General features: G+C 50.1%; 8 protein-coding genes across 8 annotated transcripts; 4 read left to right on the forward strand and 4 right to left on the reverse strand.

The window, feature by feature from the left end:
- Nucleotides 1-225: 225 nt before the first annotated feature.
- Nucleotides 226-1,362, reverse strand: argB (ornithine carbamoyltransferase; the record flags this gene model as incomplete). The annotated part of the gene is made up of 1 exon (XM_057060400.1): nt 226-1,362. One exon carries the CDS (start codon nt 1,360-1,362, stop codon nt 226-228), a length of 1,137 nt encoding a protein of 378 aa, XP_056927323.1.
- Nucleotides 1,363-1,893: 531 nt separating this feature from the next.
- On the forward strand, nt 1,894-3,878 carry N7503_000840 (uncharacterized protein; the record flags this gene model as incomplete). Its single annotated transcript, XM_057060401.1, has 2 exons — nt 1,894-2,863; nt 2,920-3,878. 2 exons carry the CDS (start codon nt 1,894-1,896, stop codon nt 3,876-3,878), a joined length of 1,929 nt encoding a protein of 642 aa, XP_056927324.1.
- A 3,447-nt stretch (nt 3,879-7,325) lies between these two features.
- Nucleotides 7,326-8,343, reverse strand: N7503_000841 (acetolactate synthase regulatory subunit; the record flags this gene model as incomplete). The annotated part of the gene is made up of 2 exons (XM_057060402.1): nt 7,326-7,503; nt 7,559-8,343. 2 exons carry the CDS (start codon nt 8,341-8,343, stop codon nt 7,326-7,328), a joined length of 963 nt encoding a protein of 320 aa, XP_056927325.1.
- A 430-nt stretch (nt 8,344-8,773) lies between these two features.
- Nucleotides 8,774-10,848, forward strand: N7503_000842 (KH domain-containing protein; the record flags this gene model as incomplete). The annotated part of the gene is made up of 9 exons (XM_057060403.1): nt 8,774-8,984; nt 9,058-9,137; nt 9,192-9,338; nt 9,560-9,581; nt 9,639-9,691; nt 9,745-9,909; nt 9,964-10,172; nt 10,224-10,767; nt 10,825-10,848. 9 exons carry the CDS (start codon nt 8,774-8,776, stop codon nt 10,846-10,848), a joined length of 1,455 nt encoding a protein of 484 aa, XP_056927326.1.
- A 589-nt stretch (nt 10,849-11,437) lies between these two features.
- Nucleotides 11,438-13,141, reverse strand: N7503_000843 (putative RecQ family helicase RecQ; the record flags this gene model as incomplete). The annotated part of the gene is made up of 4 exons (XM_057060404.1): nt 11,438-12,748; nt 12,799-12,833; nt 12,890-13,008; nt 13,059-13,141. Coding segments are annotated over 4 exons (1,548 nt in total), but the record flags the coding sequence as incomplete, so codon positions are not given.
- A 526-nt stretch (nt 13,142-13,667) lies between these two features.
- On the reverse strand, nt 13,668-16,169 carry N7503_000844 (pentatricopeptide repeat protein; the record flags this gene model as incomplete). The annotated part of the gene is made up of 1 exon (XM_057060405.1): nt 13,668-16,169. The coding sequence occupies one exon, from the start codon at nt 16,167-16,169 to the stop codon at nt 13,668-13,670; it is 2,502 nt and encodes an 833-aa protein (XP_056927328.1).
- A 382-nt stretch (nt 16,170-16,551) lies between these two features.
- On the forward strand, nt 16,552-17,389 carry rsm25 (mitochondrial 37S ribosomal protein mS23; the record flags this gene model as incomplete). The annotated part of the gene is made up of 2 exons (XM_057060406.1): nt 16,552-16,979; nt 17,035-17,389. The coding sequence occupies 2 exons, from the start codon at nt 16,552-16,554 to the stop codon at nt 17,387-17,389; spliced, it is 783 nt and encodes a 260-aa protein (XP_056927329.1).
- A 721-nt stretch (nt 17,390-18,110) lies between these two features.
- On the forward strand, nt 18,111-21,601 carry N7503_000846 (uncharacterized protein). Its single transcript, XM_057060407.1, has 4 exons — nt 18,111-18,684; nt 18,767-18,878; nt 18,929-19,281; nt 19,329-21,601. The coding sequence occupies exons 1-4, from the start codon at nt 18,266-18,268 to the stop codon at nt 21,424-21,426; spliced, it is 2,982 nt and encodes a 993-aa protein (XP_056927330.1). The 5' UTR covers nt 18,111-18,265; the 3' UTR covers nt 21,427-21,601.
- The last annotated feature ends 398 nt before the right edge of the window (nt 21,602-21,999 follow it).

Consider the following 21,999-nt stretch of genomic DNA (forward strand, 5'->3'; position numbering starts at 1 on the left):
GATGGCAACACCCAAGACATGGAATGCCGAGTCTCCCGAACTTTAAACCAATCATCTTGCTCCTTATTGGCTTATCCAGTATACCCTTAATCCCACATTCCGGATGAAACGGCTTAAGTTGTTGAGGTCATCGGGTCACGGTTTTCCTAACTTTTGCTATGTATGAAATAATTACAATCCGACGACAGATATGTTCCGAAACCGTCATGCTCATTCGAGCACAATTTACTCCACAATTTTGCCCTTGTTAACCACAAAGCCCTCAAGAGCCGAGATAGCCGCCCACAAACGGTTCTCGGCCTCGGGGAACACCAGAGAGCGCGAGCTGTAGAAGACCTCATCGTCGACTTCCTCGGGGTGGCGGGGCAGACAGTGCATGAACTTCCAGTTCTCCTTGGCACCTCCACGCTTGGCCAGATCAGAAGTGATCTGGAAGCCCTCGAACGCCTTCATGCGCTTCTTGGCCTCCTCCTCCTGGCCCATGGAAACCCAGGTATCAGTCACCAGGATGTCGGCATCCTTCACAGCCTCTTCGGGGACATTGGTCTGAGTAAGCTTGCCGGGGGTGGCAACACCCTCGCCGGCACTCTGGATGACCTTGAGCATATCCGCGGGGATCTCGTAGCCCTTGGGTGTAGCGACAGAGACATCGACACCCATCTTAGTAGCACCGATAGCCAGATCGAAGAGAACGTTGTTGGCATCACCAACCCAGGCGATCTTGAGGCCCTCAAGGCCCAAACTGGAAACATCGTGAGCCTTGGGGGTGAAAGACTCGTAGATGGTCACAAAGTCGGCGATAATCTGGAGGGGGTGGTACGAGTCGCAAAGCGCATTGATCACGGGCACGGAGGAGTGCTTGGCCAGGTCGGCAACGTCGGAGTGCTTGGCGACTCGCGCGACAATACAAGAAACCATTGAGGAGATAACGACGGAGGTATCATATAGTGACTCATTTACGCCGAGCTGGATATCTTCCTTGCCCAGGAACATGGGGTGGCCGCCCATTTGGACGGCGGCGGCCTCTGTTGAGACACGGGTGCGGGTACTCCGCTTGTTGAACATCATGGCAACGGTCTTGCCAGACAAAGAGCCGAGGAGGCTCTGCGGGATGGCCCCAGACTTGATGGCCTGCTTGTGCGATTTGGCATTGCGCACCAGGGTCGCGAACTCGGCCGGAGTCAGGTCTGCAATGGACAGAAGGTGACGGGGTGCGAGGGAGGTAGGAGAGGTTTGTGTCTGGTGGGCAAATCGTCGGAGACCATTAGCCTGGACTGTTGAACGCAGGGAAGAGGTGGAGCCGGCCAATTGAGTTACACTTTGGGCGCCATAACGGGTGGCAGCTTTGAGACCGCTAGCCATGATGGGCTGAGGGCAATGATTAGGGAAATGGGTGTTTGGGGTATATAGGTGCAATTGGGGAGAGGGAAGCGGGAGAGGGAACCAGGGACTGTGGAGGGAATGGCCAATGACTATGACTCAACAACCAGAACTCAGAGATGGAAGTGCGGTCACCAAAGATAAAGGCATGCCTTGGTGCCTGAAGTTTAAGGGTAATAATTGCTTCCTGATCTAGTCTAGCGTCGATCTCCACATCCCGTTATCGCACTGGCTTATCGTCATCTCGTCATCCTCCCAACCCCATCGTCCCTCTTCTCAACTTGCTATCTCTCACCAGCCAAGCAGGGAGACAGCTTTCCCTTTAATACCACAACTGTATCTTCATATTACCTGGCCGCTATGGCTGACGAGGCAAGTCGGCCTTTGTTGGACGGGCAGGCCAGGTCCTCCTCCGATCTGGTCACAAACAGGTCCTCTCGTCTGAATGAGCAGCATCGATCGTTTGGATATTCGTCCAACACTATATCCACATCTTCGTCTCACCAGGCCACTATGGCTGATGAGTCAAGTGAGTCATTGTTGGACGGGCAGGCCATATCCTCTTCATCCAATATGGTCACAAACAGGCCCGCTCATCTGGATGAGCAACATCGATCGTTTGGGTTATCGTCCAACACCACAACTACATCTTCATCTCATCGGGCCTCTGCGGCTGATGAGGCCAATGAGTCAGTCCTGGACAGGCAGGCCAGATCCTCTTCATCCAACCTGTCTGCAGACAAAACCATTCGTCCGGATCAGCAACATCGACCATTTGAATTGTCTTCCGAGTCCACGCCTCTTCTGCATCGCCGTGATGATATAAATACTACGTACGGAACAGAACATAGACAATCTAGGTCATCCTCATTTGTGTCTCATGGAGAAGAATCTCCGGATGACGGGTCTACCAAGAGGAGTCGAGTACGATGGCCAACAATCATATCCCTCACACTGTTGACTACTGGAGTCCTGGCGATCCTGGTATTTGCCTTTGCCGCACCAGCAGTGGTCAAAGAATATGGCCAGGGAGCTGCTGTCTTTCAACCTAGTACACTCTCAATTGATTCGACAACTCCAGATGGGGTCCGGGCCAGGATCCAGGGCGACTTTGTCATGGACTCAAGCCGTGTGAAGAGCAAGACGGTCCGCAATTTCGGCCGTTTTATGACTTGGATTGCAAGGGAGGTCGAAACCGGCCCATCAGAAGTCGATGTATACCTACCAGAGTACGGGAACGTCTTGATTGGAAGCGCAGCGGTGCCGAACATTAAAGTGAACATTCGCAACGGCCATCACAACAAGCTTGACTTTTTGACCGACCTTAAGGCCGGAGACATAAAGGGTATTCATGCAATTGCAATGGATTGGATCGAGGGTAGATTGGCTCGTCTTAGAGTAAAGGGCAAGACGTCGCTACAACTGAAATCAGGCTTACTACGCCTTGGAACCCAAGTCTTGACAGATACCATTACATTTGAAGGTGAATATTTTGTTTAGCCCCATTAGGAGAATCCGCACACTGACTTCGATGGACAGAAAACGATTTTCCAGCCTTGCCAGACATCAATCTTGTCAAGTTGAACGTGCATGATGGAGACAATGGAACGATGGAAGTCGAGGCTGTATTGGGTGCCATGCTCCACTCCCCTGTTGCCATCACGATCCCTCCTCTTGGGTTCGATATCCTTGTACCCAATTGCTCTCCGGGTGATCCGAATATCCTCGCCGCTAGCGCACGAAGTGGAGAGATTCACGTCGAGCCGAATCAACTCACCAATGTGAGCGTTCAAGGTCTGGTCAATAATCTTCCCCAGGAGTTGGTCTCCGTCTGCCCTGGGCAGAAAGGCTCTCCCCTGGACTGGTTGGTGACCAGCTATATTAAAGGCATCGAAACCACAATATACGTACGTGGGGCAGACGCACCATCTCCTCAGACCCCAGATTGGCTGGTAGATCTTTTGCGCAGCGTGACAATTCCTCTGCCCTTCACCAACCATGCCCTGGACAATCTAGTGAAGAACTTCACCATGAAGGACACACACTTCTCTCTTCCTAGCCCATTCGCAGACCCAGACAGTCCCGAAGGAAAACCCACCGTGTCTGCGTTGGTCAAGTGTCTGGTGGCCCTTCCAGAGCAAATGAACCTCCACGTGGACGTTCCTCGTGTTCGTGCCTTCACAGACGTCTTCTACAATGGCAAAGAACTCGGAAAGTTGAACATTGATAAATGGCAGGATTCCAACTCAACACAGGTGATAGATGAGGATGGCTCCCCTGCGATGCTTGTAGAATTTGCCGTCAAGGACGCACCGTTGCAGGTCACGAATGATGGGGTTTTGTCACGCCTTGTTCAGGACATGCTTTGGGGTAGCGAGGAAGTTATCTTGCATGTGGATGCAAAGGTAGATGCAAAGGTCTCAACCGGCTTGGGACAATTTGCTGTTCGGGGAATTCCTGCAGATGGAAATGTCCCCGTCAACAGTGTGTTTTCATGAACTTAGATAGGATAAATTTAAGAATGGTATTTTTTCGGGTTTTAAACTGTTCATTGCTTTTGAAAGATCAAAGTATAATGAGTGTCGCCATGATATAGTACTAAATTCATCTCAGGGCTCTGAACACAACCAAATTTCCACAGACTTTTTTGCGGGTAATGTTGGCACGAGAGTTATCGGGGTATCTATAACAAATGCTGGCTAACTCTGACATCATCTGGTGCTGTGGTTTAATGGCAGAATGCCGCATTGTGGTTTCCTTGGTGTCTTGTACCCATAATTCCCAACCTGCGTCGATCCCGGTTCGATTCCGGGCAGCGCCATATCTTTTTTCTTTTTCCACTTTCTTGCTCTATACCTCTCCTTTTTTTGCAGGAAATGGGCTTGTATGATTTGATCATTGTGAAATACTATAGCGAAAAGTTATATCTGATCATGACAAGTGCGTTTTTTGGTGTAAAAAGGCGAAGAGGGCGGACAGCGGTTGTGGCTCCTTCCCAAGGTTGACTCCAACGTCTCCGAGAAAACGCATTGATGGCGAGCTCATCGCGACCACGTGCCTGAGGTAATATTCATATCAGGCTTGTCGGTGGAGCTACCAAAGCCAGTACCCGCGCTGCATATCAGTTGTAAGTCGGCTGCATAGTCTGGAACACAGTAGTAAACATAATATATATAGTACTGTGTTATATAGTCATATGCGAAGACCTGTCTACGAGACTAAGAAGCTCGAGGTATCCATGTACATACTTTCTTTCAAACCGTGATAAACCGCGTGGTACTAGTGAACTTCAAATACCTCTAGATCCTCATTCGCCTCCACCATCGCTTCAATCCCATCTAACCACGCATGTTGGATGTAATCATTTTGTTATTCTCGGAGACTCTTTTTGGCATCTTGTCCCAAGATCACAAGTTAGGACAATCAATGTAAGTCCGAATATGAGATAGTGAAAGGTTGGTCCTCAGAGCGTTCCACAGGCTGTCATATTCTGCTTTATGGCGGCGTGACATGTGTGGTTGGATATCCCTTTCCAGTCTCCACCAGAAGGTCAGGCTTCGGATAGCAGACAGACCTAGGGGTGGAATCTGGGTGGAAAGGTGTTGCATGTATCCCCCTGATATGCAAATCGGAATTCATTGCTGCCGTAGAGAATTAGTAGGCTTTCGGTGTATCTGTTTCTATCATTACTATCATTGTAATCTGTAGAGTCCCTGGTGTATGAATCACGCGGTAGAATACAAGATAGGAAGAATTGTAACTCACACCTTCCAGCACGAAAACAAAAACCTAACAACAATGCACATCCCCCAAAATGCTGCCACGGATGGTCCATTTTTGGACTTAATTGACATTCGTCTTGATCTACTCTTTCAATTTTTGAATAGCATCCATACGAATAGACAACCCAGTTGTCCGTTCCTTCCATCCATTCACACTGGTAGTGCAGGGAACGGTTTCCGAAAAGCAGCTCGTAGATAATGATTCGGATTTCTGTGGGAAGGCTAAATAACACACTTTGGGACTGGAATTTGATGGAAGATTGAGGGGGATAGAGATTCTTTCGGTGGACATTGGATGCCGGATATTTGTTAGATTTGACTCCGCATTTTGTATTTAGTATTTGATCGTGGGCTTAGTGAGGTGGGCTACTCACTTCTCTCTCTGTGCCGTTTCAGAAAGTTGAAGGGCATGGCTTTGGCCAATAATCATGAAAGAGGTGATTGAAAAAGCTGGTAAAAAATATGGGAACGCGGACTCCGAGGCGCTTAGGTATCCAAAGCTAGGCAATTTACTAGCGTGATTTTGGTACATCTGACCCTGGTGAATTTACAGTAGCAACCTCCTCCAGTTTTGAACACCATTTTCCAGCTCGATAACATCACTTCGCCATAGATAAACCTTCCATGGCTTCCTGCCGATAAAGTAACCTGTAAGCGAGCTAAGCCAGCTGCGCAGCCGGAACATTTGAACACCATAGTAGACGTGACACATTATAACAGGATTGATCTCAGCATCCAAAATATATAGGGACTTTTCCTTGTGGCCTATTACTTTTCATAGATATGTATGATAGTACAATATGTACATACTCGAGGAAGTTTAGGGAATTGCTGAAATTTGGTGGTCAAAATATATTTGCGTGGACTGGGGGATCTAAGCAACGTAATTCATCCATTTCCGAACGGAAGGTGAAGGGATGGCGACATAGCTTTAAAAGTCATATTTATATACTCTCCTCTAACGAGACAGCTAGTACATACGACAATAGGGTGTGGAATCCTAAGAGTACCCCGTTAATAGTAGGATACATATTAAGAGTACGTAGGCTAGGCAAGAAGATGAGAAAAGCAGTATGAGACTAATACTTGGGAAAGAAGAAGCAAATTTCCCCACAAGGTAGGCTTTTTGTTGTCAATAACTGGACGAGAATCTTCCACAATCTCAATACGAGAAAGGGTGCACTTGCAAGCGTACATCACGCCTTCAGTAGGCGAGACCACCTCGGTCGAGCTGAACTGCAATGAGAATGTTCGGCTTTTAAATCATCACTCTCAAAATCCCGCATCGTCTGCTGGAAAGCAGCTTCGCAGTCGTCTGTGGATTGGGTGACAAGCCACGCTCAAAGCGAGACTGGTCTCAAAAATAGCCGGCCTAGACTGGGATTTGAACCTCGCCCTAAGCAGACAATCAATGGAATCCCGACTGCAAGCAAAAGGAATGGATATGCTTTTGAGTATGAAGGGCATACATCGATCATTTGTGCTAGGGTCGGGACGAGGACGAAGAATAACAAGGTTCAATGGGCTGCTGGTGGGCCTAGTTATGGTGGTTGTGCAGGCAATGGATGATGGCGGCTAGTCACTTTATCAATTTAAAGGCTATGAGTTAGTATACTTTATTAAATAGTTTACTCCGTATCCATAGTGTGAATTTGAAGGACGGTGCCAGTAATCACATTCATCTTTCAACATCACAAGAAAGACATTACGTGATCTTACATGGGGGGGGGCAACGTAAAGATTAGAATGCTGATTCACTCTAGATATATCGTAACATCCTAAATGCGGACATTCTTGTGGGCATACTAGCAGCAGGATTATGTTTTCACTGGCTTCGACATTTGAAGGTAGAAAGACCTGCAAATCCGTTACTTCGGATTGGGTAACTAATCTCAGCCTTAAAACCGTGGCGCTATCCACCCCGGAAAGTGCGTTTAGCCTGACCCACTCAAGTATTCAAGAATTGTTATGAGGAAAATGCAAGATATTCGCATCTACTAAAAACCGAAAGCATAATCAGACATATAACATTTTACAGATCGATAAAAAGAAGACATCGAGATAAGAACGGATAACTAGGACCGCAGCAAGCTAAGAAAGCGCAACGGAGGACCATCATATTGGGTATGTAAGTTTTTGAATTGACAGATGGAAACAATCAATTTAACCAGGGGGAAGGGTGCTGGCATCGACAATATCACCGGCGTCCTTCTCGATCTCCTCGCTCTGCTCCGACAGGGGAGAGCGGGGCAGAGCCATGAGACCAGTGCGAGTGGACTCAAGGATACCGAAGGGACCAATGAGCTTGAGAAAAGAGTCGATACGGCTGGGCTTAGCAGAGCTATTTCAGAATTAGATTAGCACCGTCTTAGGGAAGGAATATTGAAGACACGTACAGTTCAACAATGCAGTTGTTGGTGCTGATATCCAGAACCTTACCACCGAACTGGTGGGTCAGACGGGTAATAGCATCCAAGTGCTCGTGCTTATGGCGCAGACCCTGGCTGAGCGGCAGGTTGCGAGGGTGGTACTCCACAGCAGTCTGGTTGCCGTGACCCTTCTCCTGATCACCGGGGGTGGTGATCTCACGGTGGTGCTGCAGCAGCTCCTCGAAGAACTCGGGACCAAGTACCGAGACCTTGGCGAGGAGCAGCTCGCGCTGAACCAGAGCCGAGTCGGTGTAGTCCAGCACAGCCCAGACAGGGACAAGGTCATCCAGCTGGCGGCGAGCCTGCTCGACGACACCGTTCTGGCCCTGCAGGACAATGGTCATGCGGGACAGATCCTCGACCTCAGTGTTGCAGACGACAAGACTGTCAATGTTGAAGCCACGAGCAGCGAGGATACCGGACACACGGGACAGGACACCGGGCTCGTTCTGGACCAAGCAGTTCAGGACGTGGCGCTTAGGAGGGTTGGAAGGCGGGACAGGAGTCTCGTAAAGAATGGACGAGACAGCAGTCGGGGCGTCCCATTGGGAAGAAGTCTCATTGACCGGCAAGGTAAGAGGGGACCGGCGGTGCAATGCCTTGTAGGCCAGGGCGGAAGTCGAGCTGGACGAGGCACGGATGGTGGTGAAACGGGGCAGAGCGGCAGCGGTGCGAGACCGGGCAGCAGCTGCAGCCGACGACAAAGTCGACGCTGACGCTGAAGTCAGCGCCAGTGAGTGCCTGAAAGCCATCTTTGGAGTTCAAGAACACCAAGGGTTGTGCGATGAATCACTTCTAGACTCTCCGGATTCTTTTTGCTAGCTCCGACCTCGGCCAGCGCTGACTCATACAAGCTAGCCCCATTTGGGACTAGCCTCACGTACTTCTCACAGTCACATGACCTCGAACGTTTTCTCGATGTGCTTTGGTATCAATTACCGTCTTGGGGAATTTCAAAAGCTTCTAGTTCATCTTTCAGGGAGGTGACACTTCTGCGCATTTGATCACTTGTTTGGCACGCTCCGCAGAATTTTGGTTGCTCTCAGGAGCCTCTGTACCTGCCTTTATCGCGCTAGACTTCCGTTTCCTGGCCCAACCTCCTTCCCGCAATTTATCGGGTACTTTTTTTTTTTTACTCCTCCAATTCGTCCCCTCACCGCTACCTCACCTACATACTTCAAAATGGCCGACGACGAGCGCCGCGCCAAGCGATCTCGCTTTGATCAGACTGAGCCTGAACCCCGTCGTTCCCGGTTTGATCGCCGTTCGCGATCTCCGTCCGCAAGACAATCAGAGTCCACACGTACTCGCAGTCCATTGAGTCGCGAAGCGCGCAGTCCCGCTGGTGATGGAGCACCAAAGCCGGCTGTGGCTGATCCTGCAGCAGCAGCAGGTACGTCTCGCGATGCGCCTACAATGTCTTGCGCTTTGATTCAATGGCATGCTAACTTGTGTGGTCTTACTAGCTGCCGCCGCCGCAAGGATCAATGCCCAGTTGCAAGCGAAGAAGGGCATCCAGCATGTCGATGTGCCTCCGATCCGTTCGGTAAAATTTATCGTTGGCTGGCCCTGGTGATCATTTGAGCTAACCTCTTTCTAGACCGATAGCCCGGGCGCTAAGTCCGACGAGGCCGGCGAAGGTACAGGAAAAGACGTTTATGTTACCGACGGCGACTACATTAAAGACATTGAGATCAACGATTTGCGCAATCGCTATACCCTGACTAAGGGATCTACTCAGCAGATGGTAAATTTCTCCTGTTGTCAGCTCGCTGATCTTCCAGACATGCCTTTACCTCGAGGCCAAGCAATATGCATTGCTCTTGGACCCGATCCCCTTTGAATTGCACCTTTTTGTCTCATATTGTCTATTGTGTGGTTGGACGAAGCTTACTCAAGACCAACTAAACGCATAGCTTCTTGAATCCCCTCTGTTGCATCTGCTGACCTACGCTGCGTGACTTCTAGATTAAAGATGAAACTGGCGCCGGTACGCCTTCTTGCTTGTTATGTTGGTAAAGACGCTCATTGCTTACTTTTATACAAGATGTTACAACCCGAGGAAATTATTACCCGGATAAGAACATGGCGACTGCCGCGGTAAGTGATGGCTCCGAGTCAACGAAGATCGATTGCTGATCACGCCAATATAGCACCCCCCTTTGTACCTCCATGTCACAAGCACCACCAAGGAAGGTCTCGAGAAGGCCATTCAAATCATTGATGATCTCATGCAGAAGGAGCTGCCTAACCTGATCGACGAGCGACGATTCCGCCGACGGGAGCCCGAGCCTGTGGAACGGGATGAGTATGGCCGTGTATGGCATTCTATTCCCAAAGTAGACTCAAGACACCCCGCTAATTAGTTACAGCGCAAATGGCCCGACGAGCGTATTCCGATTGATCTCGAACCCATTCCTGGTTTTAATTTGCGTGCTCAGGTTGTCGGTCAAGGCGGTGCATACGTGAAGCACATTCAGCAAAAGACCCGTTGCCGTGTCCAAATCAAGGGCCGCGGATCCGGATTCCTTGAATCCAGCACTGGTCGAGAGAGCGACGAGCAGATGTTCCTACATGTTGCGTGAGTAATAAACGCTGGCCAACAACGACCATGACTAATCAAGTATACCAGTGGACCTGATGCAAATGATGTCCAGGCTGCTAAAGAACTTTGCATAGATCTCCTGAATAACGTCAAGGAGCAATACCAAAACTTCAAGGATAACCCGCCACAGCACAACTACGGTGGCTACCGTGGTGACCGCTACCAGGGCGGCGGCGGCGGCGATGGAGGCGGTAGGGGAGGATACGGTGGCGGCGGTTACAACAACCGTCGTAACGATTACCAGCAACAGCAATCGCAGTCCCCAGCCCCAGGTGCATCTGCCAGTCCGACCGGTGCGGCTGGTGCCGGTGCCAGTGCCACCAGCATGGCTGACTACGCCGCCCAATACGCTCAGTACTACGGACAAGGTGCTGACCCCTACGCTGCTTATGGTGGGTACCAGAACTATGTGGCATACTACCAATATTACCAGCAAGCCGCTGCTGCTCAGCAGCAACAGCAGTCGGAGACCGCTCCCCCGCCTCCTCCACCAGCTGGCGAGGCTCCCCCTCCCCCTCCCCCTGGATCCGGATCTCCTCCCCCTCCTCCCGGTGGAGGTAGCTACAGTGCGGTATGAAAACCTAGATTTGTGAAAGCCTGAAACGTGTGGCTGATGTGATTTGTTCAGGTGCCTCCCCCACCGGGTCTGTAGTGCTGCTGGACAATGACCTGTCTTTGCCACCGGCAATTTGAAAACATTGGCAAGTTTCGTTTTGATTTTTTGAAAAGTGCAGAAGGGTACAGCGATTTCAATGTTTAGTGCAAGTTCCATGGGTTGTGATATTTTGCTAAATAGCAGTCTCTCTTTTTCTTGTAATCTCTCTCGGTGTCCCTTTACAGTTCACAGGTTTTCCCAAGGCAAACCCGCCTGGAGACGACATATAACTCTTCCTAGGACAATTCTGCTGTCATCGGAGAATATAGTGGAACGCCTCCTGACGCATTCTTATCTTTCTCTAGGGCTGGATGTACCCAAGTGCTTATCTTTCTAGGAATCTAGGCAAGCGGATTTCCTTTGATAAATAACATTTTCATTCAAACTCGGAGATCAGATGACTCAACGTGGTATTGATGCATGGCATCATAATATAGAAAGAGAACGCCCCTCTAGTCATTTCAAATAACATGGTCATATACTCCAGATGCAATGTGCAAAACAACCAACCCCCCGGTAACATAACAGGCATAAAAAAATCGACATGATATACAAAAAATTCACAAAATAAAGGTCAAACATACCCTTCATCAATCATATAAGCAGTCGATGATAACATCTTTCTCTTGCGTTTCCCCAGAGCCACACGACCCTCTTTGCAAAAATCACAAGCGTAGTCACATGGCGTTGAGCCCGGCATCCCAAGTCCACTTCCCCTAGCAGCTTGTGAAGACGGCGGCTGCTGAGACCCCATCTCCTCCAACTCAAAGTCGCCGAATAAGTCCTTGATCAAATCATGTCGACATCGTGTCACGCTTTCACAGTACCGGACAACTTTCTTGAAGCTATCCAGACGAGCTTCCTGATTTTTCATCGTACTGGCAACGAGATGTTTAGGCCCGCCGCGATTGCGCATGTTCTCCGTATCTCTGTTCATGCGGTCGAAGATACGATCCCGTTCTTGAAGGTTATAATACACAAGAGACGCAGCTGCACGGCCATCACGACCCGCTCGCCCCGATTCTTGAACGAAGCCTTCAAAGCTGCGAGGTGGTGTCCAATGGACCACGAACCGGACATAGGAGTTATCAATGCCCATACCGAAGGCATTTGTCGCGACTATGATGGAGAAGGTAGGTGGTGGTTTGCCATTGCTGGTTTGCTTTGATGGTGGAGGTGCAGTCCAAAGTGATTGGATGCGTGTTCGTTCTTGCGGGGCTAGTCCGGCGTGATATGCCACGGCAGAGATGCTTTTATCCTGGGATAGAAGGCTTGCGAGGTGCTCAGATATGGCGCGCAGTCCGACGTACACGATGCCCGAGATTGGTGGTAAGCGAGCAGCTTCTTCTGCGCCCAAACGGGCTTCTCTTCGCTTTTTGATGGCGCGAAGGTATTTGAGTAAATTTTCTACCTGATAGTCACCATCTTCGCCACAGTCCTCAAGATACCGGACCTCGTAGTGGATGTTTGGGCGGGCGGATGGTGTGTTGAAGAGTTTGAGTTGGGTTGGATTTAGGTTAAGCATGTTGATGATATCTGTGCGAACCCTCGGTGTGGCTGTAGCTGTGAGTGCTGTGATGGGAACTTCTGGGTCAATTAGGTTCTTTTTGAACCATCCCAGCTCCTGGTAGGCTGGCCGAAAGTCATGGCCCCATTCGCTGATACAGTGGGCCTCGTCGATGGCAATACGGGCTAGTTGCCCTTGTCGATGCACGACTTGCAGGTTTCGTCTAAAGCTGTCTGTTTGACATAGCTCAGGAGTCACATAGAGAAGGCGTGTGCGTGGGTGCCCTGAGAGCATATCGTCTAGAATCAATCGCCGTTCTGCTAAAGGTGTGTTGGAATTGATAGTCGAAACTGCTACTCCTATGGCTTGGAGAGCATTGACTTGATCCATCTGCAATTGTTAGGTATTGAACTCAGAAGATACCAGTTTCGTTCACTTACCATCAAAGCGAGGAGAGGACAAATGACAATAGTTACTGCACAGTACAGATTAGAATCGAGTTGAAGACCCTGCCCTGAAGATTCTACTTACATCCATTGTTGATGACCGCTGGCAACTGAAAGCACAGACTTTTTCCAAAGGAGGTGGATGCCTGAAGGAATACATCATGGCCATCAACAACTGCTGCAATGACTTCTCGCTGCAGGGGGCTGGTGAATTATCAGTATCAATTCAATGTAACCGGAGTTGGTTCACTAACCGAAATGACTTTTTGCGGAAGACACGGTTCAGGTAGAACTCGAGATCCGGTCTACGCCGTGTAAATGACCCTCGATCAGCCATCGGACGGCAGAGCAAGGGTATTGAAGATGGATGAAGCATACAAATGCAAGGCGTTGGTTTACTTCAGAGCCGCACGTGTTGTCGCGTCTTCGCCTTCCCGCAGACGCGAGCTCACGTGACATAAAACGACTTCCAAATCAGGATATATGCAACTATATCAATGTCTGCGATGTTTTATAAGAGCGCTCAGGCTCGGGAACTAATTAAACACTTGCATACGCTCAGACCCGGAGATAATGCTCTATGCATGCTCTAGACTTAGTATTTACAGAAGAGCTAGAAGCTGACCGGTCCATGTTCACACGTTGGAAAGGGAATTTCAGGATATCAATTGATGGGTCTTACTGCCCAGCTAAGCAGGATGGAGGAGCAGGTGACTGACAGCCGACGATTGGTGAGTGAAAACGAGATTGGCTCGGTAAAGACATGAATTGCACAAATTGCGCTAAATTGAATCGGTATATAGTGTATAATAATGTACAGGTATCAAATCACGGCCGTCAACTCTCCCCATATTATTTTACATTTATCGTGGATTCCGCGACATTTGCTCATCAATCACCTCCTTCACCGCAAGTACATCAATTGCCTTGCGCTTATTGGGTGACCAGAGTTGTTCAAGTTGTAGCCAAGCTTCCATAACTTCCTGAGGCCCACAGCAAGTACCAAAGGCCCGGAGGATGAGAATAATCATGCGTCGTCCAACAAAGACGCCATTCTCGAGACGGTGTGACAAATATTCAAGATTCTCATGGTTGGGATCGCCTTCTTGATCGAGAGATAATGGGCGAGACGTGAAAATGCCCTCTGCGTCGAGGTTCAGATTTGCAAGGTCGTTATCAGGTTGGTCCTCAGAGATGTCCTCGTTCTCGAATTCGTCTTCTTCGTAGACATCATTCTCATCACGAGCGAATTCTTCAATGTGGTCTTCGACGGGATCCTCAGAGGCCTGTGGCTTTTCTTCTGGGGTGGTTGATGAGGCATCTTTGCCTGTGGATGAGAAACTCATGTAGAGCCCATCGGGCTTGGCAGATATATCGACATCCGGTATCTCAGCTTCAACATCCACACTTGTTAATGGATTTTCCCAGACCATAGCTGGAGCATCATGGTGAAAACCTGAATGCCTTGCTTTTGAGTCCCGTACTGCTTGTATAAAAGAGAGCCATGTTAATCGGAGCTTCTCTGCCGTCCACCAGTTCTTTCTTCGGCGTCCATGGAGTCCAAAGCCCTCGAAGAGATAAAGGTAGATCAGGTGACGAGGTGGAACTGAGAATGTGTTTTCCATGTCCCGCAGAACGTTCATGAACATGTCCAGATCGCCAGTGACACGCGTGCAAAACTGAAGCCAGATGTAGAAGGTCCGCGTATCTGGTGTCATGGGTAGAGAGTCTTGTAGAGCACGGTGATAAGCAGGTAGGCTCTTTTTGAGAGCCTTAGACTTCTTCAGTAGGCGACCAAGCTCCCTGGTTTTTGCTCGGTAGAATGTGAACTCTGGAGAAAGGCTTGGTGAAGTTTCTGGAGAACTTGAGGTACCCTTCTTGTGTTGGACTTGTGCGTTTAGCATCCGTCCATACAGCTGCTCAGCAGTCTCGACGTCGCCAGCTCGAAGAAACGAGGCCATGACACAATTCAACACAACGGTATCAACTAGCTCTCCTGACTGGACAAAGTAATCGAACGTGCCACGAATCCCCTCCGGATCTTTGCGCATGCCACAGGAAAACATTTTTGAGACTAGCCCAGAACGTGAAAAGCGAATCCCTCTCTTTCTCATCTCATCCTCCAGACGATCGGCCACGATGAACTGATTGGCTTTGATAGCAACGTCGAATAGAATATTAAAGACTACGTCGTCGGCCTGAATCCCAGCTACATGCTCCATTTGCTGCCAAAGACCGATTGCGTGAACTAGACGTCGTTTCGAGACCCTGCCATTGTTGCTTCGGCCAGCCATATGGATTGCGGTGGACCATAGCGAACGTGACATTGGAAGCCCCGCGGTATTCATATCGTCCACTAAGGCAAGATAACGACGCGCATCCGCCCAACGTCGATTTGGAGGCGATGCAAGTCGCCTCAAGAGACGGCCGCGTGAGGCCTTGGACAAATGTGCAACTCCAGGCTCTGGAAGGTCTCTGTATAATCGAAAAAGAAACTGAGTTGTTGCCTGTTCTTGGCTGGGCAGTGCTTCCACGAGTCTTGCAACCGATGGAGTTTCAATTGCATCGCGTGTGTCGTCCACCTTTCGGACAAACGTTTGTTTAGGCAATATAGCCTCCACGGCGTCTTCCCAATCATATCTATCTCCAAATAACCGCTGAAATATGTCAGAAACGGCATTCCGCACTCTGTCATCCCGCGTGAGGGAAAGATTTTCCGGTTTATAAGCCTCTGTTGCGACCTCTGAAGGTTTATCGTTGATTATATCTTTTTTCGGGGAAACTGTCAACCGACGGACGTCCGGTATTGAGTCGAAAAAGTGTTCCTCGAAATGCTGTTGCGATTTGCCGTCCGGAACCTGTGGTAATCGGGGCAGCGCGTGATCGTTATTCTCATCCGCTCTCTCTCTTGCTTGAAATGTCAGATTGTGTCTCTCTGGATTATCTCTCTCCACCGGCTCCAGGCTATGGCAGAGCCATGATCTTTGTCGCGATTGCTGGGCCAAAGGTCCAGATAACTCCCAGCGTCTCCGTGCTGGGCTTTCACCACGCTCTACCCCCTCTTTGCCCCCGAGCCTCCGTAGATTAGATTCTGATGTCGTTAAATGCAACGTAGACAAGCCTCGACCTCGTGGTGAGTGCTCGTGGCAGAAACCTGCCAGGACAAGGGAGCCAACAAAAAGGTCTGCTATTGACGCGACGGAAGGTCGGGGGCGCCGAGTAGAGAAGCTTCGGACAGAGGAGCGGGAGAGGGAGGGTTTCGGATGAGACATTGAATGTGGTCGGGAGAGGAGAAGCTCATCCAAGGCCTGCTTGGGGGGATCTCGCAGGCCCGGTGAGCTGGGGAACCTATTGGGATGAGGCATGAGATGACAGACATCGTGGCACTGGGTTAGCCATGCGCGTCGCAAAGAAAGGCCTAGGCCAATGGCATGAGAACCAAATTGACTGCTGCGCGACCTTGAAAGCAAAACAGCAGTGGAAAGCACGTAGGTTGATCAACGGGGTGGAAGAAGGTGTTTTTCTGATGGACGGACTTTCTGGCTTTGCAGCGGAGCCGCACTGGCCAATCGGAGCTCGGCATTGACAATCCCATCTTTTTCGAACTTCGGCATCTCTCACCCTTCTGCACCGTCACGATCTCAGCCCGCGTTTCCCTATTCAATTGCCCTAGGGCTATATCTCGGGTCCTTTAATCCCCACGGATAGTCTACACGCAGCTATCTCTGGCTGTGTGTCCCCCCCACCATGGGCAAAATCAACCTCACAGCCCTCCGGGTGCGACAGACCGCGATCAACCAATTCGCAAGTGGAAAGATCAGCAAGCTACCACAATGGGTTGATGTAGTTCGCGATATCCCTCCCTCGGAAGTTTTAGTCCGTACCGTTCCTCACCAACACCAGTTGGTCCGACAACGAGTGAAGACCGACGACAAAAACATGAATCAAATCGTGTTCGAGGTTGAACAGAAGCGCCGGAAGTCCAAGAAGCCTAGTCGCCTGTTCCAACCGGTCGAGCTGAAATATGAGGAAGATGAGCTGCGAAAGCAGTTCTTCAAAGATCACCCCTGGGAGCTTGCCCGGCCTCGCGTGCTTGTCGAGTCCACCGGCAAAGACCATGAACGCTACGATTGGAGCCAGCTCCGGCAGCCCGGAAGGAGGCTAGATGGTGAAAGGTGAGCTTGGAATTCGCCTGTTCATTCTATCACCCAGTACTGACGTTTTCCGTAGTGTGGTTCAACGACAGCTTTATCTCCTAGAGAACACCCCCAACATGACCGTGAGTCGCGCGTACGATATTGCCCGCCAAGAATTCTACAAGCTTCGGTTGCAGGAGGATATTGAGCGACGAGTTGCGGCGGAGGAGGCAGAGGCTACCGGTGCCAAGTTTGGCCCGACCCAGCTTGAGATTGGTATGGAGCTAGAGAACCAACAGCACGAGAAGTGGAAGGATTGGGCCAGATTGGAGGCTCAAGTTCTCAGTCAGCGGACGGTTGCTCTCTCCGGTGCCCCGGAACTTGCATCGGAGAATGACACAGAGAGAGAGGCTCAGGCTATTGATATTGAGCGGCCTGTGGAGCAATAGATGCTCGTCATTTGCATATCTGGCATATCTTTTGTCCCTTGATACTCCAGTTGGTCATGTACATTATTTAGTCTATTTTCCTGTTGAATGTATTCCCATAGCTCAAAACAATATGGTTTCACTTGATTCAAATGCGTCTCGCCACCAACTATATATCTTTCGAGCTGCTAGGTATTGTATCAGGAACTTAGCATCACGCCAGTTGACTGCTTGAACATGAATACACCTAGGTAAAATATCCTGCAGTATTCATAGGATTATAGCTGAAATGAAATGGTGTGCATTTTCAATTGGTTCAAACCAGTGGGCCGTGCAACCGTTGAAACACGAAAACACCGTTGATCGCAAAGCTCGGGCGCCTCTCGTCCAATCACAGCACTTCCAGCCTCTCCAACTTCCCTTTCAATCTGGACCACCAGGACTGTCTTGATTTCAAGAAACAGTTCCGTGTACACATACCTTGCACCAGATAAACTCGGCATATCTTGCGATACATTCCAAGGTTGTTCTTGACCCTACTGTGGCTGAACCTCCGCCACAGGCCAACGTTCCTCCGAGCTTCATTGCGCCATTCCCGCTCCTTCGGTGTTCTTCTCTCCAGCCTTAACGGATTTGACGTTGCCGATCCACTGTCTTATTGATCTCCATCGCTGCACTCAAGTTATCTTTCGCCCTGAACCCCACGCTGTCGCGTCGCCTTGCCCCGAAACCTGAGCCGGCGCAATCATATCCACCCCTCGAGGCCCACCTACCCTTTTGACGATGCTTGGGTTGAGTGTGCTTGCTGCCTGTTGGTAACGGTCGAAAGACAGGAGGATCCTTTGGTATTTGGCGCATTTGCCATTATAAGCTTGCACGCCCTAGCGCTAGCAAGCAATGATGTCTACGATAACCCGACCCGAAGACACGGTCCGTGGTCCCCGGTCATACCCAGACACGGCCGAGGAAGATGATAATGAGAAAGGACAGCACGATTCCCTGGTACCCCCACCACTGTCATACAATGAAGGATTCCCACGACTTGAAGGAGACGGATCAAGGCCGGGCACAGCTATGGGTGACGCGCCTGGAAGTTCTGGGAAGTCGTCTGGCCCGAAACCGTTGACCCATGAGGACACTATTGAGTTGGCAAAAAAAGCAGTGGAGAGTGGTATCCAGGATACAAAACGGTCGCTGGCAGGAAGCGAAGCTGTCACCGATGTCGTGAAGCCCAAGTTAACCATTGATCTGGGTCATTCACATATTGTGCGGATACCAGAGCCAGTAGTGGATATAATCAAAGACGAGGTGGAAAGGTACGTTGTTTGGTGCAGTCTGCATAAGATGGCTTTATGAAGCTATGCGTCAATATGAGGCGATATCACTGACTTTGCATAGACTTTCTCTTTCTAACAACCATCTGTTTCACATTCCCTATCGCTTTGCTGAATGTTCTCATCTTCGGTACCTCAATATCAGAGCTAATAACTTCCGTGAATTTCCAAAAGGAGTGCGTATAATTGACCTTTTCCTCACAATGCCTATACTGATTATTCTCAGGTTTACAAATTACCACTGCTAGAGATTCTTGATCTTAGTCGAAACAAGATAGGCTTGTTACCCGACGAGGTTGGCAAATTAAGATCATTACGAGTGCTTTCTATCATGCAGAATCGGCTTGATGACCTACCTGCGGGTTTGTCAGATATGAACAAGCTGCAGGTTCTCAAAGTTGCAGGAAACCCTCTTCGCTCCCCACTTCGACGTGTCCTGGAGGGATTGGAAGCGGAAATGGCCCCGTCAGCAATGTCTGATAATGAGAAGGAGGTTGCAATCACTGCAGAGTTAAAGAGATTCCTCAAAAGCCGACAGTCAGCGAGCACCCCGGAGCCAGAGTTTAGTGCTGATGCAAGGTACGTCGTATTGATTACTTTGAAGGTATGAGGCTAATTGTACCCAGCGAGAGATCGTCATTCGAAACACCAAGGCCGGCTCCAGTCAAGCGTAAACTTAGCAGTCGATTTCCTGTTATCCCAAGCACTGGTGATGGCTCAGCATCATCTTCCCGGTCTCCATCCATCTCCCGGGGACCAGGGGTGCCAGGTAAATCTCATTATCGCATGGCCTCGGGGCACCAAAGTGGCACATACCATATGGAGGGTCTCCGACGGCCTAGTGTGACGCCCCACGCTGTTAATGAGCGCATTCGAAGTAATAGCGAGGGCATCATCCAAGCATCCTTCGCAGCTCGCAGCAAGCGCATGGGAGTCATCACTCGCAAAAATACGGACCTGGGGACGTTGGATGAGACACGGCCATACCGAAACAGCCATTTGCGGGGTCTCAGCCATGGCTCTGTCCTTCGAACACGCCCAGCAGGGCCTCCTCCTGCAAGTGATAGTAGCTCCTCGAGCCCTAGCAGCCCTAGAGATCGTCGACGCCCAAGAGATGGCTGGGTCAACCGCATGTCGAGTCTCCCTGAGCACAAGGGAGAAAGAGCGTCGACCGAGCCAGTTATCGAGAGCGCCAGGGGCATCTTGTTCTCTCTTTTCCAGGTGCATTCCCACATATCTACACTGATTAATGTCATTCAGCGTGATGACACGCGACGCCACAGTCTTGAACTTGTGTTCTACAATGCTTCAAGTCATGTCGAACGGCTTAACGAAGCTCTTGAGAACGCAGAAAAATATCCTTCTGATGAACCAGATTCGGCTCGGGCACTGAACGAAAGCGTGAAGAGAGAGTGTGAAACATGCATCACGGCCTACACACATGTGGGCACTCAGCTGCGAAATAGCGCTGCTAAGATTGTCTGTAATGGTGACTCACGATACGTGCGTTCGCTCATGTTGATGATGTTTGGTGGCCTGGTCGAGTTGCGAAATGCATGCGCCAGTCTCAACGTTTCGCTCCGACCGATCCAAAAACGGCGGATCTCGGCGCCCAAGCCAATTATCCCCGACGTAAGCAAAGGGCCTTTGGCTTCAGAAAGGCCCCTGCGGCCCTTGGTTACTCCCCCGCGGGATACGGCAGCACCCACACGACGACTGCGCAGCGATACTACTATCCGACACCCTCAAGTTCCTGTGCCACTCATGAACCAGACAGCAGCTACTGGCTCACCTGGCTTTGCTACCCCGGCCTTTAACTACGCGCGCAGTAGATCTAGTAGTCGGACTAACCTGATCAATACTTCCGTGCCCACATCCTTGGCTACACCCCGCTCTGGAGAGTCATTCCCTCCCATGCCTATGGGCAATGGCCCTCGGATTAATCCTTTAACGGGACTAGACGAGATTGAGGAAGAGCGACTCTTTGAGAAGATCTTCTATCAGCTTACGTCTGCATACAGTGCTGCACTCCAAGCACTCCCGTTGGCTCGACGGCAGTTATCTCGATGCCTTGAAGTGGCCGAACAATCCCGAGAAGCCGAAGGGATCCAAATGCTTTGGAGTAATCTCATCCGCCGGTGTCGAAGCTGTCTCGAGGTTTCCGAAGCATTGGGAATGCGCCTATCCACCATGAAAGTCAAAGAGCCAAATGGCGGACTACGGAATCAGCGCGAGTTCTGGCAGCTGTGCAAGGGTTTCATGCAGTCATTCGTGGATCTTATAACAGACATGCGGGAGGTGCGCAGTATGAACCTTCTCCCTCAGGATATCATCATCATTCTACGACCAGTCCAAAAGGCTAGCCGAGAAGCCGGTCGCCTGATCGAAGCATCTCCCTGGTCCTTCCTCGCAGACCCAGCGACCAACGCACCGAATAACCTCTATGGCCCGCCGCTGCAACCTCCACACACCCAGCATCAAACCTCCGTCTCAACATCTGCTCTCGCCTCCCACTCCCATTACGCGGGCGTGGGCATGTCCCCTCATTCCGTCACTGTTCCTTCCACCCCCCTCAGTGCAGCCCTCGGTCCCGCAGCGCAAGCTACCGTCCCCTCCACCCCAGCTAGTGCATATAGCGACAAGTTCTTCGAAGGCGATGTCTTCCAGCGTGCTGACTCGCTTCTTTCGATGCAAAACCAAGGTCCATTTTATGCTCGTCGTTAGCCCGGTCTCCTTGCGTGATTTTTGTATGCCCCTCATGATGATGATATCTACACCCTTCACGCATCAACTCCCGATAGAACACTTCTAAAGTTTGCATCTATCGCTCCATGTGCCCATGTTTTGTCTCATATTAGCGGAACTATGATATGTATTTCTTTTACCCAGGGGATAACGGAACATATGGCGGTGCTCCTGTTTTCGACATAGCGTACGGTCTTATTCGGTTACAAATTCAATATCAATTATTATGAGTTCAATCAGAGCTGGTTGTTGTAGTAGTCTAGTAGACATATACAGCACGGTCCAATCCTCTCTTTTTCCTCCCTACTCACTGTATTTTGCGAAAAACCAGTGAACTGAAAACACCTGAAGATGGCTGCTAAATACAAGGCAAAAATCGTCTAAGCAATTCGATGAAGAAAGTCGTGTTGAGAGCACGTGCGAAACACTCATGATCCGCGCCTTACCTTGTGGGTTCAACTACCCTATTCCGGTGGATGGTCGGCGGGAGGAAGTAAGCTGGCGCTCTGGGAAGATGAAATCGAATACAGAAAGGAATACTATAATGTCGGG

This window comes from Penicillium pulvis (genome assembly GCF_028828015.1).
Source record: "Penicillium pulvis strain IBT 33274 chromosome Unknown contig_10_segment0_segment0, whole genome shotgun sequence".
Classification (NCBI taxonomy): Eukaryota; Fungi; Ascomycota; class Eurotiomycetes; order Eurotiales; family Aspergillaceae; genus Penicillium; species Penicillium pulvis.

Bases quoted from the DNA above. Each gene is read 5' to 3' on its own strand.
- N7503_000846 (XM_057060407.1), top strand. From the start codon at position 18,266: ATGATGTCTACGATAACCCGACCCGAAGACACGGTCCGTGGTCCCCGG. The intron at 18,879-18,928 runs GTGCGTATAATT...GATTATTCTCAG, and splicing joins TCCGTGAATTTCCAAAAGGA to GTTTACAAATTACCACTGCT. The intron at 19,282-19,328 runs GTACGTCGTATT...AATTGTACCCAG, and splicing joins GAGTTTAGTGCTGATGCAAG to CGAGAGATCGTCATTCGAAA.